Below are 14322 nucleotides of genomic sequence, written 5' to 3'. Positions count from 1 at the left end.
TGCATAGCTTGCACAAGCTTCTGGCCATACCTTTTGGAAACATTCCTTCATCAGAACACCATACAGGTTTGTTGGGCTGTCTAACTAATTTTTTCAGGTCTGGCCAGAAAAAAGTGGACATTTCTTCAAGCTAGAAAAATGTCCCACAAACTTTCTATAGGGTCCAGACCACGATTTTTCATTGAAACTCCAACAAATCCACCTTGATGTCCTTAAGTCATTTTGTCATGACTTTGGAGCAATGTTAAAGGCTAAGCACCAACTATATGAAAGTGTCAAATAAATAAATAGAGTGGAATTTGAGTTCCTAACTTGTGTTTATTGATAGTCAGAAAACATGTTATTTCTTACTAATTCAAGGAATAAGGTTTCAAAGACCGTTATTGCTAGGCTATTGTCATGAGTAATGTTTGTTATTTAGCTAGCTAGATACTGTCATAAGAGTCAGTCATAACGGTATTAGTGACGTCACGGTTGCGTTCAAGAAATTCCGTAGCGAGCTCGGGTTTTTCAGTCAATTTAATAAAATTGTCAGTTTTAAAGCAAATTAAGCATGCTATTTTCATTTTAATTCATACTTATATATGTCAGTAACTAAAATAATGTGAAATATTCATGGAGGTCCATTAAGTGATGCTTAGTCTTTAATGAGCAAAATTAAGATGACTGTCCAGTGGAAGATCCATTTGTGAACAAGTTTCCATTTTTGGTAGATGCTATTATTTGGACTTAAAACCACATTGTCTTTCCACCATACACAGTGCTAAACATTATCACCAAACTTTTATATATTTTTAATCTGAAATAAAACTCCTAGAGAAAATATATATTTTAGTCTGACATTTAAATACTGGCGATGTAGGGCTTTTTTGTTTTTGCAGCCTTTCAGGACACAGACAGTAATGTAGAACTGACTTAACGGTCGATAGATTTTAACACTTTGGCGCTGATGCCTCCACCACCTTCGCCAGTTCTTTTGTTGTTTTTTATTTGGTTTCATTAAACTTAATTAATATCATAATTTCAAATGTATGTGTTTTCAAATCAAATGTTTTGCAAGGTACTTTTAGTTAGGAATTGTTCCCAAGTTTGAACCAGACTGTGGATGTTTGTTTTTTTAAGCACCGTCTTTGACAACATGGCTTATGTAGCATAAACCGGTCCCTACACGAAGCTAAATAAAGAATAAAGAGCACATACACCTGTGACAGATGTTGTCTTCATATTCAGCGGCGTATCATTTTAAAATTCGGTCACAAGGCCAAGTTAGTTTTGTCAAAACACTGCAGTCTGCTACCGTTCAGCAGGCCACGGAAAAGACTCTTCGGTATAGAGATACTGACCTCTAGTGGTTATCAGCAGCAAATGTCTGCTCATTTCTATGACTTGATTTGATTCTTCTCAAGCACCTACATGGCTTAGTTGTTGCCTGATTTTCCCCCATGAGGTGCATTTACTAACTTTAGTGTGGGTTTATGAAATGAAACAACTCCCAGCACTCTTCAACCCTTTGTCTGTGTTATTGTTGTCCATTTGAGACTGCTTGTGAATATCTGTGCAATGCCTCATTCAAAAAAGCTATTCAGGATAAAAACTCCAGTGTGAATAAGCTAAGCTACATTTCATTTTCTATACAAGTGTTTAATATTACTTTTCCCCAATGATGGAAAAATTAAATCAGAAGATTTACTGGACACATCTTGTGGAATGACTGTAAAATTTGCAGTGCTGGAAATGATTCATGAGCAGGATTTTTTATTTACACTCCAATAAAACTCCTGTTTATAACATACACACATAAATGGGGAGTGCATTTTGTGACATTGTCATGTATCTTTCTTACATTATGTGACAGTATCAAAATATTTTATCTTGGGGAAATTACAACACCAATGTTATGTACCAGTCACTCACATAACACAGAAACTAGCATGACACAATGCACATATTGTAGACTGTCATTCCAACACATGACTGGTGTAAATCTTATTAAAAATACTAAGAAATTTCCATGATTGTTACCAACCTTCTGACCCATTATAGTTATTCTTGCTCCTGGGTTTTACCTACAGTTGCCAAAATCATCAGGCAGGGAGGAGGGAGGGGTGTGGTTTCCTACCCTCCTCCAAAAGTTACATAATGCATTTTCTGCAGAACCGAGCCTGGAGTGGTAATGACAGAGGCTCTATTCTACCTGTTAGAGGTCAGTAAAGCATCACAATTATATTGAAGCTGTAATTTTAAGGCAACATTGCTATAGTGTTTACACTTAAAAATGATGGTTCTCCTTGGGTTCTTTGGTAAAGAAAATAGTTCCATATAGAATCTGGAACACTTGAAGGACGTTTTGCATGAATAAAGGATTTGCATCATAAACGGGTTCTTCAGACTGATCAGGCTTGACACTGTAACAATAGAGGTACTGTTTTTGGTGCCATATAGAACCTTTTTCTAAAAGGTGCTATAAAGAACAGTCTATAACACATTCTCCATCAATCTGATGAACCCTTTCACTCTTTTCAAATCAATTGTTTTTATATTATCCATTTTAAGTAGAACATTTAGGTAGAGTAGGTGGCACGGTGGCACAGCAGGTAGTGTCGCAGTCACACAGCTCCAGGGGCCTGGAGGTTGTGGGTTCGATTCCTGCTCCGGGTGACTGTCTGTGAGGAGTTGGTGTGTTCTCCCCGTGTCCGCGTGGGTTTTCCTCCGGGTGCTCCGGTTTCCTCCCACAGTCCAAAAACACACGTTGCAGGTGGATTGGCGACTCGAAAGTGTCCGTAGGTGTGAATGTGTGTGTGTCTGTGTTGCCCTGTGAAGGACTGGCGTCCCCTCCAGGGTGTATTCCTGCCTTGCGCCCAATGATTCCAGGTAGGCTCTGGACCCCCTGCGACCCTAAATTGGATAAGCGGTTACAGATAATGGATGGATGGATGGATTTAGGTAGAGTGATATTCAGTTGTTGGTACTGCCTCATAAAATGTGTAAATGCACTAAATACCGATTTTATGTTAATTTTGTATTAGTGAAAAAGTGATAGTTACATAATAAAAAAATAAAGATATGTGACTCTCACAAAATGCACTCTGACATTTACGTGGCTATTTCACATATAGTACCGAGTCTGGTTTAGAGATGTAATGGAGGTTCCTATGCATGGTCCCTTTGCATGGTTTATATTAAATTATTATGAAATCCTGCTTTGAGAAAACCTCCATGGAAGGCTTGGACCAGGCCCCAGTGTTCTAGGGAAAATGATCACATAAATATTGAAATAACTCTTTATCTTTTATTGCTTGTATTCTGTCTTTAAAAATTACAAGAATAATATGAAATTTTAAGTTGTCCATATGGTCACTATGGATAAAAAAACAAAATCGTTGTAATATTACAACCTATTTACACATATCTATATACAACTCCTGAAATTGGCCTTTAAAACTGGTGTGCAGTAATATCTACATTATAAAACGTTCTTTGAATGCCAATGTTAATTATGATGTAGACATCAGAAGTACTAAACACATAAAAATGTGAAATCAGTTTACAAGTATGAATATGTAATCCATATACAAAGTCACATAACACTGGAATAACAGTTGGATTCCACACTGAAACACAGGCAGCAGACAAAATAATGGAAACAACAGGCAATGCAGGATTATGAGAATGCCTTTAGTATTTTGAGGTGTCACTGAGACCTGTCCTGAGCCATTTCTGGAGTAAAAATGGACCAAGCTACAGGAGCGTCCTCTCTGTCACACTGAACAGTAGAGTGCAGGCAGTGTGGGCTTTGACATTTGAAAGAGACAGAGAAAGAGACTCTTCCAGAAATGAGTAAAAGGTGACTACCACCTTCTACCTTTCCTGAGATATGTTTGGATTTGCTCCCCACTGGGATCCAAATAGCCTCGCTGTCAGAAATATTAGATTTGTGAAGCTAATTATGCAGCTTTTACCTTATGGGAGAGTAGAATGTTTATTTAAAATTTGTTTTTAAAAGATGCTTTTCAGATTTACACCTTACAAATCATAATTTAATTTAGTGCCCATGACCATGTCGTCCCTTAAAGAGGATGATGTTTCAGAGGAGATGTTCTGACCAAAAGGTGTCTGTTGTAAAATTTACTTATATTTTTATTGTTTCAAGAACTCACTGCTCATTTGCTTCCAAACATATCCCACCCCTTGACAGGTGCCACTGTAAGGAGATAATGAATAATATTCCCTTTACCTGACAGTGGCTTTAATCTTGTGGCTGATCGCATGACTGGCCAACCATGAACAATTAGCAGGAAATTCTGGTCATTAGCATTCATTGATATTTTCATTACTTTGTCTGTAATCTGTTATATTTGACTTGAATTAAATCTCTATTTTGATGCCATTAGTGCTAATGGCATCATTAACACTGCCATGTTTTTCATAGATAACCAGCAAACTGAATCTATCTTTCTCACTCTCCTCCAGGCTGGTCAGATATGACTGTGAATGCTGGCCTCATGTGGTTCATCTAAGTGCGATGGGGTGGGGCTTGCTGCAGGGGATCGGGGCATCCGCGATAAGCTTCCCAGATGTGGTGGAGAGGATGGTGGAGGAGTTGTGGTAGGTGTGGTTGAATGAGGTGAGGTTGGAGGAGAGGGGACAGGGGTGCTGGGATACCTTCTCCCTGAGTGGACATAAATATCTGGAGAATGGGCTGGAAGTGGGAATGTGCTGGGATAGCAGGGTGGTCCCAGTGTATTTAAGGGATGGATGTAGCTACATGGGCCTTCGTCTTCACCTTCTGGGAAGTCCTGCAAAAATACAGGGAGAGAAAAGAGGACAATGAAGTAAAAGTCAATTAAATGCCTGATTTTCAAAATTTCACAAAGATGCAAAATGGTCCCACTTACTGTTTCTTTTAGAACATACAAACCACCAGGTTTTCTGCGAGTATAGTAATTCCTTCCTGGTACAATGTCGACTGGAACTGCAAAGTATAGATACACATAAAATGCTCATTTTCAATTCTCAATGTAAAGTAAACATTATTTCTTGAATTTTACATTTTTATTTTGATGGTTTTTAAGGTTTTCAGTCATTTATCTAACTCTGAACATTATTGAGGTTCGGTGCTGATTCTGGAAACCTCGCTTTGGGTCACAAATGCCATTCCTGCCCAACCCAAATGTACTGAATATTGCACATTTATTACAGTAAAGTAATTGATTATAGACCAATCTAGCACACAATTGGCACTCAGCAGGTTCATATTATAATGTTCTATAAAGTTTATGCAAGATGAGCATCTGTGTTGCCATTATTTGCACCGTAGGAATATCAAAGTACATTAATTATAAAGTGTAACTACTAACACATAGCGTAGCTTTAGAAGATTTATTGCAAGGATTCTTATTGTTGTAGCATTTTATTTGGGCTATTGAATCCCAGTTTACACACACCAACCATAAAATATGCAGAAAATGACATTTACCTTCATGGTTGCCATTGATCAGCTCTGTATTTGGCATGCAATCTCTGCCAGGCTGTTGCCTTTTACTGCAAAATCAAATTAACATATGAGCTTTCCTCTAATGAGAATATGTGTAATAATCGAGACAGCAAGCAGGTTAGACACCCACAAAAAGAGGAGTATCCATACGTATTTTAAAGTTCTAAAATGCTTGAAAATATATACATATAGTTTTACTGAAGAGCTCTCCTTTTAATCAAGCATTTAGAAGTAGGTAAACATGTTTGAAACATTTACTATCCCACAGGGAGAAAAACAGCCAACATCACATCACAGAGTTAGTGTGTGCTATTTTTAAGGATAGATTTGTTACAAGTTTGGAAAGAAGTCATTTTTGTAATGAGATAGGGATAAGGATAGATGTGTCATTTCAACTGTCTGCATTGTCGTCATTTAAAAAAAAACAAAAAAAAAAACGTCTCAGCGTCCCCATACGCAAATGTGCTCATTCATGCACATCACCTCAACAGCTAAAGATGCCATTTTGTATAAAGTTATCCACCTAACATGAAAGACCACAGTCTAATTGTAAATAAAGTAATATAACCCAGCTGTTTTGCTTCATCAAGAGAAAGGGTGATAAAGTAGTTACTTTTTGGAGGGCTTCCAGCAGGCACACACTGTCACCAGAGTTATGAGCAAGAAAATGCCACCAGTAGAAAGGATGATATACAGAGAGCTGCGTCCTGCAGAAAGAGAAAGAAAAGCTGGAGAACTGTTTTCATGCAGCTCCACACTTTTCTCAAAACGTGCCACTGCACATGCATTATTCTCTAAGTACATTTGGAGCAACAGGAACATCATATCACCCTTAAAACCAAAGAAAACTCTGAAGATTTAACAATAGCAATGTGCTCAGACCACAGTATGGAAAAGGTCAACATACCGGTTGCCAGGTTTCCTAAGGGCTGGGAAGAATGGGGCAATGGGGGGATTTTTAAAGGCCAAAGTGTGCAGACTGAATGCTGAACCCTGCTGAGGCACAGCACTGTGTCTAAATTGTGTTTCAGAAGAGGTGGAGGGAGAGGACAGGGTCTCAGACCTGAGCTCCAGTGGGGCTAATGTCTGACTCCACCTGGTCCTTTCATCCAAGTCTCTTTGAAACCTCCTGCTACATACAACAGTCCAGTGGAGACTCAGTGGACTAAATTAAGTCATGTTTGAATTCTGACTGACCACCTCCACAGATCTTTTGTTGTTTCTGAACAATACCGAGTTTACAGAACAGGGTTTGCCAAATTGGTCCACCTGCATGAGGGACTTACAAATAATATTTTTTTATTTGTAATATATACAAATTATTTTTTTAAAATATTTTTTGTTAATTAATTATTTATACAAAATATATTTGTTATATATTTATTTATATTTTATTACTGAGATTTCTATTACTGAGAAACAAAAGTTCAGTAAAGAAAGTAATGCATATCAAATAAGAATATTTCATACTGTTTAAATAATCGCTGTAGAGTTAAAATTGCTGATATGGCCTTTTATGGTGTTTTCACAAATAGTAATATTTAACTGAACAGACCTTTTGTGTTCTCAGTGTAAGAGTATTTTCACACTTGGACCATTTCTGCATTTCAATTAACTTCAGACTGCTGAGTCATGATTTCTTTTGTGTATGTGAACATGTCAGGCCTCTCTTAATGTGCCCCAAAAACAACCCAGTCCTCAGTGCTGTTCATTTCAGGTTTGCTTTTGAGTCTAATTGAGTAGGAATACGGCAAAACCATTAAACAGTTCCTCTGTTCACAAAATAATCTTTTATATGACTTTGTAACATTGCTGATTATACTACATGAGTATATTATATGGTTTGTCACTATCAAAAAGCAATAAGTATTTCGAAACTAGGGTTTGCACAAGATAAACTGTTCTGAGTTTTATTAGATTATGGTACCATTTAGGCGGCACGGTGGCGCAGCAGGTAGTGTCGCAGTCACACAGCTCCAGGGGCCTGGAGGTTGTCGGTTCGATTCCCGCTCCGGGTGACTGTCTGTGAGGAGTTAGTGTTGTCCGCGTGGGTTTCCTCCGGGTGCTCCAGTTTCCTCCCACAGTCCAAAAACACACGTTGCAGGCGGATTGGCGACTCGAAAGTGTCCGAATGTGTGCGTGTCTGTGTTGCCCTGTGAAGGACTGGCGTCCCCTCCAGGGTGTATTCCCGCCTTGCGCCCAATGATTCCAGGTAGGCTCTGGACCCCCCGCAACCCTAAATTGGATAAGCGGTTACAGATGATGGATGGATGGTACCATTTAGAGAGTCCTTCTTTATCTTTATGCAAGTAGCTTTCAAAGGCTATATTTTAAGCATCTGCTTCCTATCACCACCATTGATAATACTAATTAGCTTCTCTAGAATGCTCTGAGTAACTATGTTTAACAGTAGGTCCCTGTGTGAAGAGGCTACATGTGGCTCTTGTGGTCTAAAGCCTTGGTTGAACACAATGGCCCTGATTCATCAAAGTATGAACGTGATGTACAAAGTATAAACAATTCATTGCCTGATTCATGAAAATTTTGTACAACAGCACAATAAGCAGAGATTTGATCGCTATGGATGAATTACCTTCAGTGCAAGAAATCAAGCACCACCTGCCTGCACCTCATTTACATATCATTTACAGGAAGCACACACTAATTTATACAGATGTTTCAGTGCACTGCTCCCCTTTTGAAAAGAAATTATAGAATTAAAATAATTATAACTGGAAAATATGATGTTTTAAAAAACTGTTTTAATGTAGTTATGTTTGTTCAGTTTTTTAAAAAATGATTGTGCAAATGTGTGAGTGTGTGTCGCCCTATGAATGACTGGTGCCCCCTCCAGGGTGTGTTCCTGCCTTGCGCTCAGTGATTCCGGGTAAGTTCTGGCCCCACCGCGACCCTGAACTGGATAAGCGCTTACAGACAATGAATGAATGAATGAATGATTCTGCAGTCTGATTATTTTAGTCTGATTATTACACAATATATTTCTGAGGTGTATTGGAAGCAATTACTGTAATAGCTTTTGTGTTTATCTGTTATTTTTTACTGGTATTCTGTGTACAAAATAAAAGCAGAGAATAATAACGCTTTAAAAGGAACATGAAGTAGGTGCAATGTCTGTTTATATCAATGTACACGTACATATATCAAGAAATATGAATCCATTTTTGACATGTGCAGAGACTATTAATATTTTGTTACTGTTTGTGTCCTTATTGTTATTGTATATAATGTTGATATTCTTTATAGTTTACCTGCAAATTAAGTATTTATTCACAATGTTAAACTCATTCATTCATTTGCTTATTCAGTTCAGGGGTCATTGTCCGTCTAGAGCCTAATCATTGGGCACAAGGCAGGAACACACCCTGGAGGGGGCGCAAGTCCTTCACAGGGCGACACACACACACACACAATGTTAAATTCATTCATTCATTCATTATCTGTAACCCTTATCCAGTTCAGGGTTGCGGTGGGTCCAGAGCCTACCTCGAATCATTGGGCGCAAAGCGGGAATACACCCTGGAGGGGGCGCCAGTCCTTCACAGGGCAACACACACACACACACACACACACACCTACGGACACTTTTGAGTCACCAATCCACCTACCAATGTGTGTTTTTGGACCGTGGGAGGAAACCGGAGCACTCAGAGGAAACCCACGTGGACACTGGGAGAACACACCAACTCCTCACAGACAGTCACCTGGAGCCGGAATCAAACCCACAACCTCCAGGCCCCTGGAGCTGTGTGACTGCGACACTACCTGCTGCACCACCATGCCGCCCCACAATGTTAAATTGTTAAGCTCAAATTTACATGCACACACACACGTGTGATTATAGATTTACGCCAAAGATGAAAAAGATAAATATCAAAAGAGTTGGTTAAGTTTACTTATTTCATGAATGGATATGACTGTAGTCCGTACACAGCTTTGATGAATAAATGCCAATGTGCTAAGTGTCTCAGAGACACTGCTGCACCTACTGTAAACAGTGAGTCTGACAGGCAGGCTTTTCATGCTGCTGATGGGGTTCTCCACCATACAGCTGTAAACGTCATCATCTGACATCAAGACGCGCAGGATGGTCAGGACTTTCTGATCCTGTGACAGCAGCACACGCGAGTCATTGGTCAGAGGCTTCCCACCCTTCAGCCAGCTGTACACGGGCTTGGTACCACTGTCATGAGTGCAGTTCAGTGTGAAGAACTCTGTGAGCTCCAACACGGAGGATGCCACCAGATCTATAAATGGCCTGGATACAGGAACTGTAACAAGAAGTTTTGATTCATGAAAGACCTGCAGATTTCATATACTATTTATGTATATACCAAAGAAGTATATATACATGTTATATTCTTCAAGAAAATAGTTCTTAAATGGTTCTTTATCTGAGAACTGTGAGAATGTTTATACTGAAGGAGTATATAATGAGAACTTGGAAAATATTTCTATGTAATGGAATTAGACTTTTTAGACTAATTAGAATTATAGTTTATCCTTGACTCAATAATGTGACTTTTTTAGTTTTAACAAACAGACTGTACATACTGCAGCTTTAAACACTTTCATGATGTTACTATATACTCAAATATGTACTTCTTATTCACTGAGCTTGAATGTGAACCTGTTTGTTTTACTGATGTAGTAGAATGCCAGAAAAGAAGCTTCTTTTTCTTCTACTTACCATCCACTGTGAGGTTAAGGAGTTTCTCTCCAGTGAAGGTGTCATCAGTGATGGAAATCTCCACCTCATAGGCCCCCTGGTCACTCAGCTGCAGGTAGTTGAGCAGCAGGGAGCCGTTGTCATACAGAAGGATTCTGCCACGGTATTCAGGCCTTAGGTTCCCGATGATGTCTGTGCCGATAGATTGCACTACAGTGACCGGCTTGTCCCGTTTCAGCTGCCACTTGATGACGGGCCGGTCAGAGCTGGTGCTGGTGTAGCTTACGGAGAGCAAGGCCGAGCCCCCCAGAGTTCCTCGTATTATGGGAGAGGGACAGGTAATATTCACCCCACTGACGACTGAAACAGCAAAAATAGAATACAAACCACAGCGTTCTTATGGCATATTTCACATAAGTTCCCGAGCTATAAACAAAGTTGTAAGCAATTATTTTTTTCTCTGCAACTAATGTCTGTATACTAAATTATACTTTGAGCCAGAGGTGTTTCTAGGCAACTTGTTGTACTCCGAAACACACAGTGTTTATAGGTGCACACGCATAGCTGTATCCCTGTTCTTGGCAATCAGGTGTAGGGACAAAACTGTACATCTATTAAAAAACAAACAAACACAGTTTAACATTAATACTATAAGTGACTTAACACTAAAGTGGTTGTTCCACTGACATGGATGAGAAAGCAATAATCAATAACCAACATTAAATCATTTTTTATTAATTGCTGACGTTTAGTTTATGTGCTCTTTCTTGCAGGAACAAAAATATTTTAAAATGACACGGCTCATGAGAAGTTTATTTTTGGTGGTACATGGTGGCTATTATTTTCTGTGGGCAGGAACCTACAGAAATGACCTATTGCACGGTTTACTTACTCATTTAAAAAGGCAGTCTACTCCAGGCACAAAGAAAAAAAGGCTCAGACTGAAAATGTAAGCTTTTGAACAGATGCTGGGGCATTATGGGATATGTAGTGGCAATATTAATTTTGCATGGCATGTTCTCTTGTTCTACTCATCAATCCAGAACAAAATGTACTTTTTACCAAATAGATTTTAGTGGGGCAAATGGGCCTAAAGATGCCCCTGTTTCAAACTATTGTGGAACTCATAATCCATGTGCATTAACTGATACTTTAGATAAAGTTGGCCAGAGTTTGATGATATAGGCTTGTAGAATGAACATGCTAATTGTAGCTCTCATTGCTTTTTACATATTATTAGCTTTGCAGCTACAGTGAAAAAGGAAATAAAGCATCATTTCCAACACCGAACATCACTGATAAAGACCTTGGATAAAGGGAAAATGTGATTATATTTTTCTAAACTGTCACTGATTCTCAGCAATGAATTGCTTTAATTAAGTTCATACCATATATTACTCTTTGAATGGCCACATGTCTGACATTGGGCCGGACAGTCTGGTTCTTCAGCTCCCACTACTCCGTCCAACACAACAATTGGGCGGATGCATTTTAGTCTTCTTTTTTTTTTTTTTTGTAGTAACTAGCTAGACATTTCATTTTGGATTGGTTAGATTTTTTGTGACTGACTTACGCACATGTTCCAAGAAATTTGTTTTCAACAGCATTGTGTGTAATCATATCTTGCCTAACAGCTAACTGGAGATGATCCGCCCTTGCCTGTGTGTTTCCAAAGATGACCACAGCATGAAGAATTGAGAGGAATTGTCTTGAGTTAGATATGCCTATGACAGAGCTGCTAGTCTGTGTGAACCTTATAGAAGGGTCTGCAGATATGGACCACAAATTCCTGGCCAATGCTAAACTAAGTGGCAGTGAGGAAATTATGTAAATATCAAAAGTAGTTGCCAAGTTCAGTGAGAAAAACAACCATTTATGTTATAGATATCTTGCCCAAACATGTGAACTGTTATATAGGTTATCATTTTGTGTGTTGTAGTATCATGACTCTTAGGTTCTGGTATATGTCCTCCTTTCTGAGGTAATGAAAAAGTGCACCAGAGCTGCTTTGCATTACTTCTCACTTGAAACAACAAGATATGTGTTTGTAATAAAGAGGTCTGTGAGTGTACTGTAGTGAAGGTTTCTGCATGCTCCAGCAGATGGAAGGCCATTCCTCTACTCTGTCATGGCTGGGCTGTTTAAAGCGAGTCAGCGTGGCATGTCTCGATCGCCCTGGTAACAGTCCTCAGCCTTCACGGCCTGCCAAGATGAGCTAACAAAGACCAGGATTGTAGGCCCGTTCTCCTCCAATGAGGGGCAGCTGGGAAAGAGCCATGCTCTTATGTGATTGGGGATGGTAGACAGTGGGGCCCAGTGATTCTGCTAATCAGCGCTCAGCACAATGACACTACACTAGTGCTCAGAACCAGGCTACATGTTCCCCGCTCTAACATGTCTGCTTTCCTATAAAAGTTACCCTCCTCCTTACACACATCTTTACTATTCTCTGTCTCTGTATGTGGAACCCCACTCTACCTGCCAACAGCAACAACAAAACAGAGGCTTTATACTAAACTGGTCGGTTAGAGGACTGAATTACTAATGAAACTAATGTTATAACACCACACTGCCTTGTATTGATTCATGATCTAGAAGTAGGAAATAGGTTATTTCTTTCAGCTATAACGGTTTAATGTCAATTTTCCTCACTTCTTGGAGTTGGATGTATGAATATTGTAAAAACGACAAAACCCAATGCCTCTTCAGCCTACAGTGACAATTTTATGCTTAAATTATAGTGTTTCAGCTTAGAGTTCTTCTTGAAAAAGCAGTCAGTTAGAGCAAATATCATTTGCATATGTCAGCAACAAAAACACAGCCACAAAAATAGTCTCAGGTCTGTGATTTTAAAAATGGCCAAGCAAAAGGAATATGTAAGTGTTTTAGTATGTAAACCAATACAAAACATACAAATGGACCTCAGATGAAATAGGACAAATGCATTTCAAATTCTTGCAAACCTCTCCTCCGTAGGTTAAAAAGTAAATTAATCTACGCCTTTTTATCAAAAAAATCAAGCATCAATCAAAAAGGCATCACGAACTAAGTGTGAAGCGCTGCCCTTCTTCCCTTTTTTTTCTCTCTAACTTTTGTCAGCTAGAAGATTGTAGCTGTTGTTGGTCTTGTCTTACCTGCCAGGAGAAAGATGAAGAGGCAGAGTGTTTGGAAAAGTGAAGAAAGAGCTGCCTCTTTGGAGGAAGGCTGCCTCTTCTTCATTTTGCGGGCAGCGCTGGGCTTCTCTCCCCCGCAATCAGCATGATTTGGCGAATCCAGGCACGTCGCTGAGAGCACACGACGCTTCCTTCCAGACCGGACTCTGCCTGCTCTGAACCCCACTCTCAGGACCCCTGCCTGAGCAGCGCTCGTGTGTGTGCCAGGAATATATAACATTGTGGGGACCTCTATACACACACTCGCGTCGGATTTGTCGTCTATGTGGGGACTAGTTGGCCCCCAAAATGCAAATCATTACATTTCAAGGTGAATACATGTTTTAAGGTGTGGTTAAGGTTAGGGTTAAGCTAGTAGTACTCAACCCTGAAAGAATTAAGTAAGGCTCTGAATTAATGGAACTTTATGTAGTGTCCCCACAATTCACAGATACAATAAATAAAGATTTCCTCAGTATAGGCTGAATTTGGAGTGCAGAAAGCCTTGTCACCTCCAAAAACCACCTGCTGTAGCATCTAGTCATGAGAATATAAAACTGATAAATAATGATTGAGCTCCCAAGACAAACCTTTAATTACATTTAACACACAGAATTACACATTATTATTGTGAGATAGCAATGAATGAGCAAGACCAAAGTCAAAAATACGTTCTATGAATAGGAATTATCTATAATGAGGGTCTTCAGGGCAAGAACTTAGGCCCACTTACAGAAAATAAAAGCCACATGAAAGAAAGCTAGCTCTAGAGCCCTTGGGTTCACATGTGAGCTCCTCAGAACAAGAGCCCAGAATGAATAGATCTGCTGTTGGAGGAAAACACCCCTTACACACACACACACACACACACACACCAATCCCCCAATCCTGCCCCATCCTCACCAGCCTGGCCCCTCTGAACTAATCTAGAGGAAATGGTTGGCTCCCCTGCTAATAAACATTTGTAGGGTTACTACAAACCCATGAGG

General features: G+C 39.4%; 1 protein-coding gene across 1 annotated transcript; it reads right to left on the bottom strand.

Moving 5' to 3' along the window:
• Window positions 1–3286: 3286 nt before the first annotated feature.
• Window positions 3287–13549, bottom strand: hepacama (hepatic and glial cell adhesion molecule a). The gene is made up of 7 exons (XM_066679779.1): window positions 13316–13549; window positions 10203–10541; window positions 9502–9783; window positions 6108–6201; window positions 5477–5541; window positions 4896–4972; window positions 3287–4796 (listed from the first exon to the last, which is right to left on the bottom strand). The coding sequence occupies exons 1-7, from the start codon at window positions 13398–13400 to the stop codon at window positions 4476–4478; spliced, it is 1263 nt and encodes a 420-aa protein (XP_066535876.1). The 5' UTR covers window positions 13401–13549; the 3' UTR covers window positions 3287–4475.
• Window positions 13550–14322: the final 773 nt, after the last annotated feature.

Source organism: Hoplias malabaricus, chromosome 1 (genome assembly GCF_029633855.1).
Source record: "Hoplias malabaricus isolate fHopMal1 chromosome 1, fHopMal1.hap1, whole genome shotgun sequence".
NCBI classification, from domain to species: Eukaryota; Metazoa; Chordata; class Actinopteri; order Characiformes; family Erythrinidae; genus Hoplias; species Hoplias malabaricus.
This window is presented reverse-complemented; position numbering and strand designations above follow the sequence as displayed.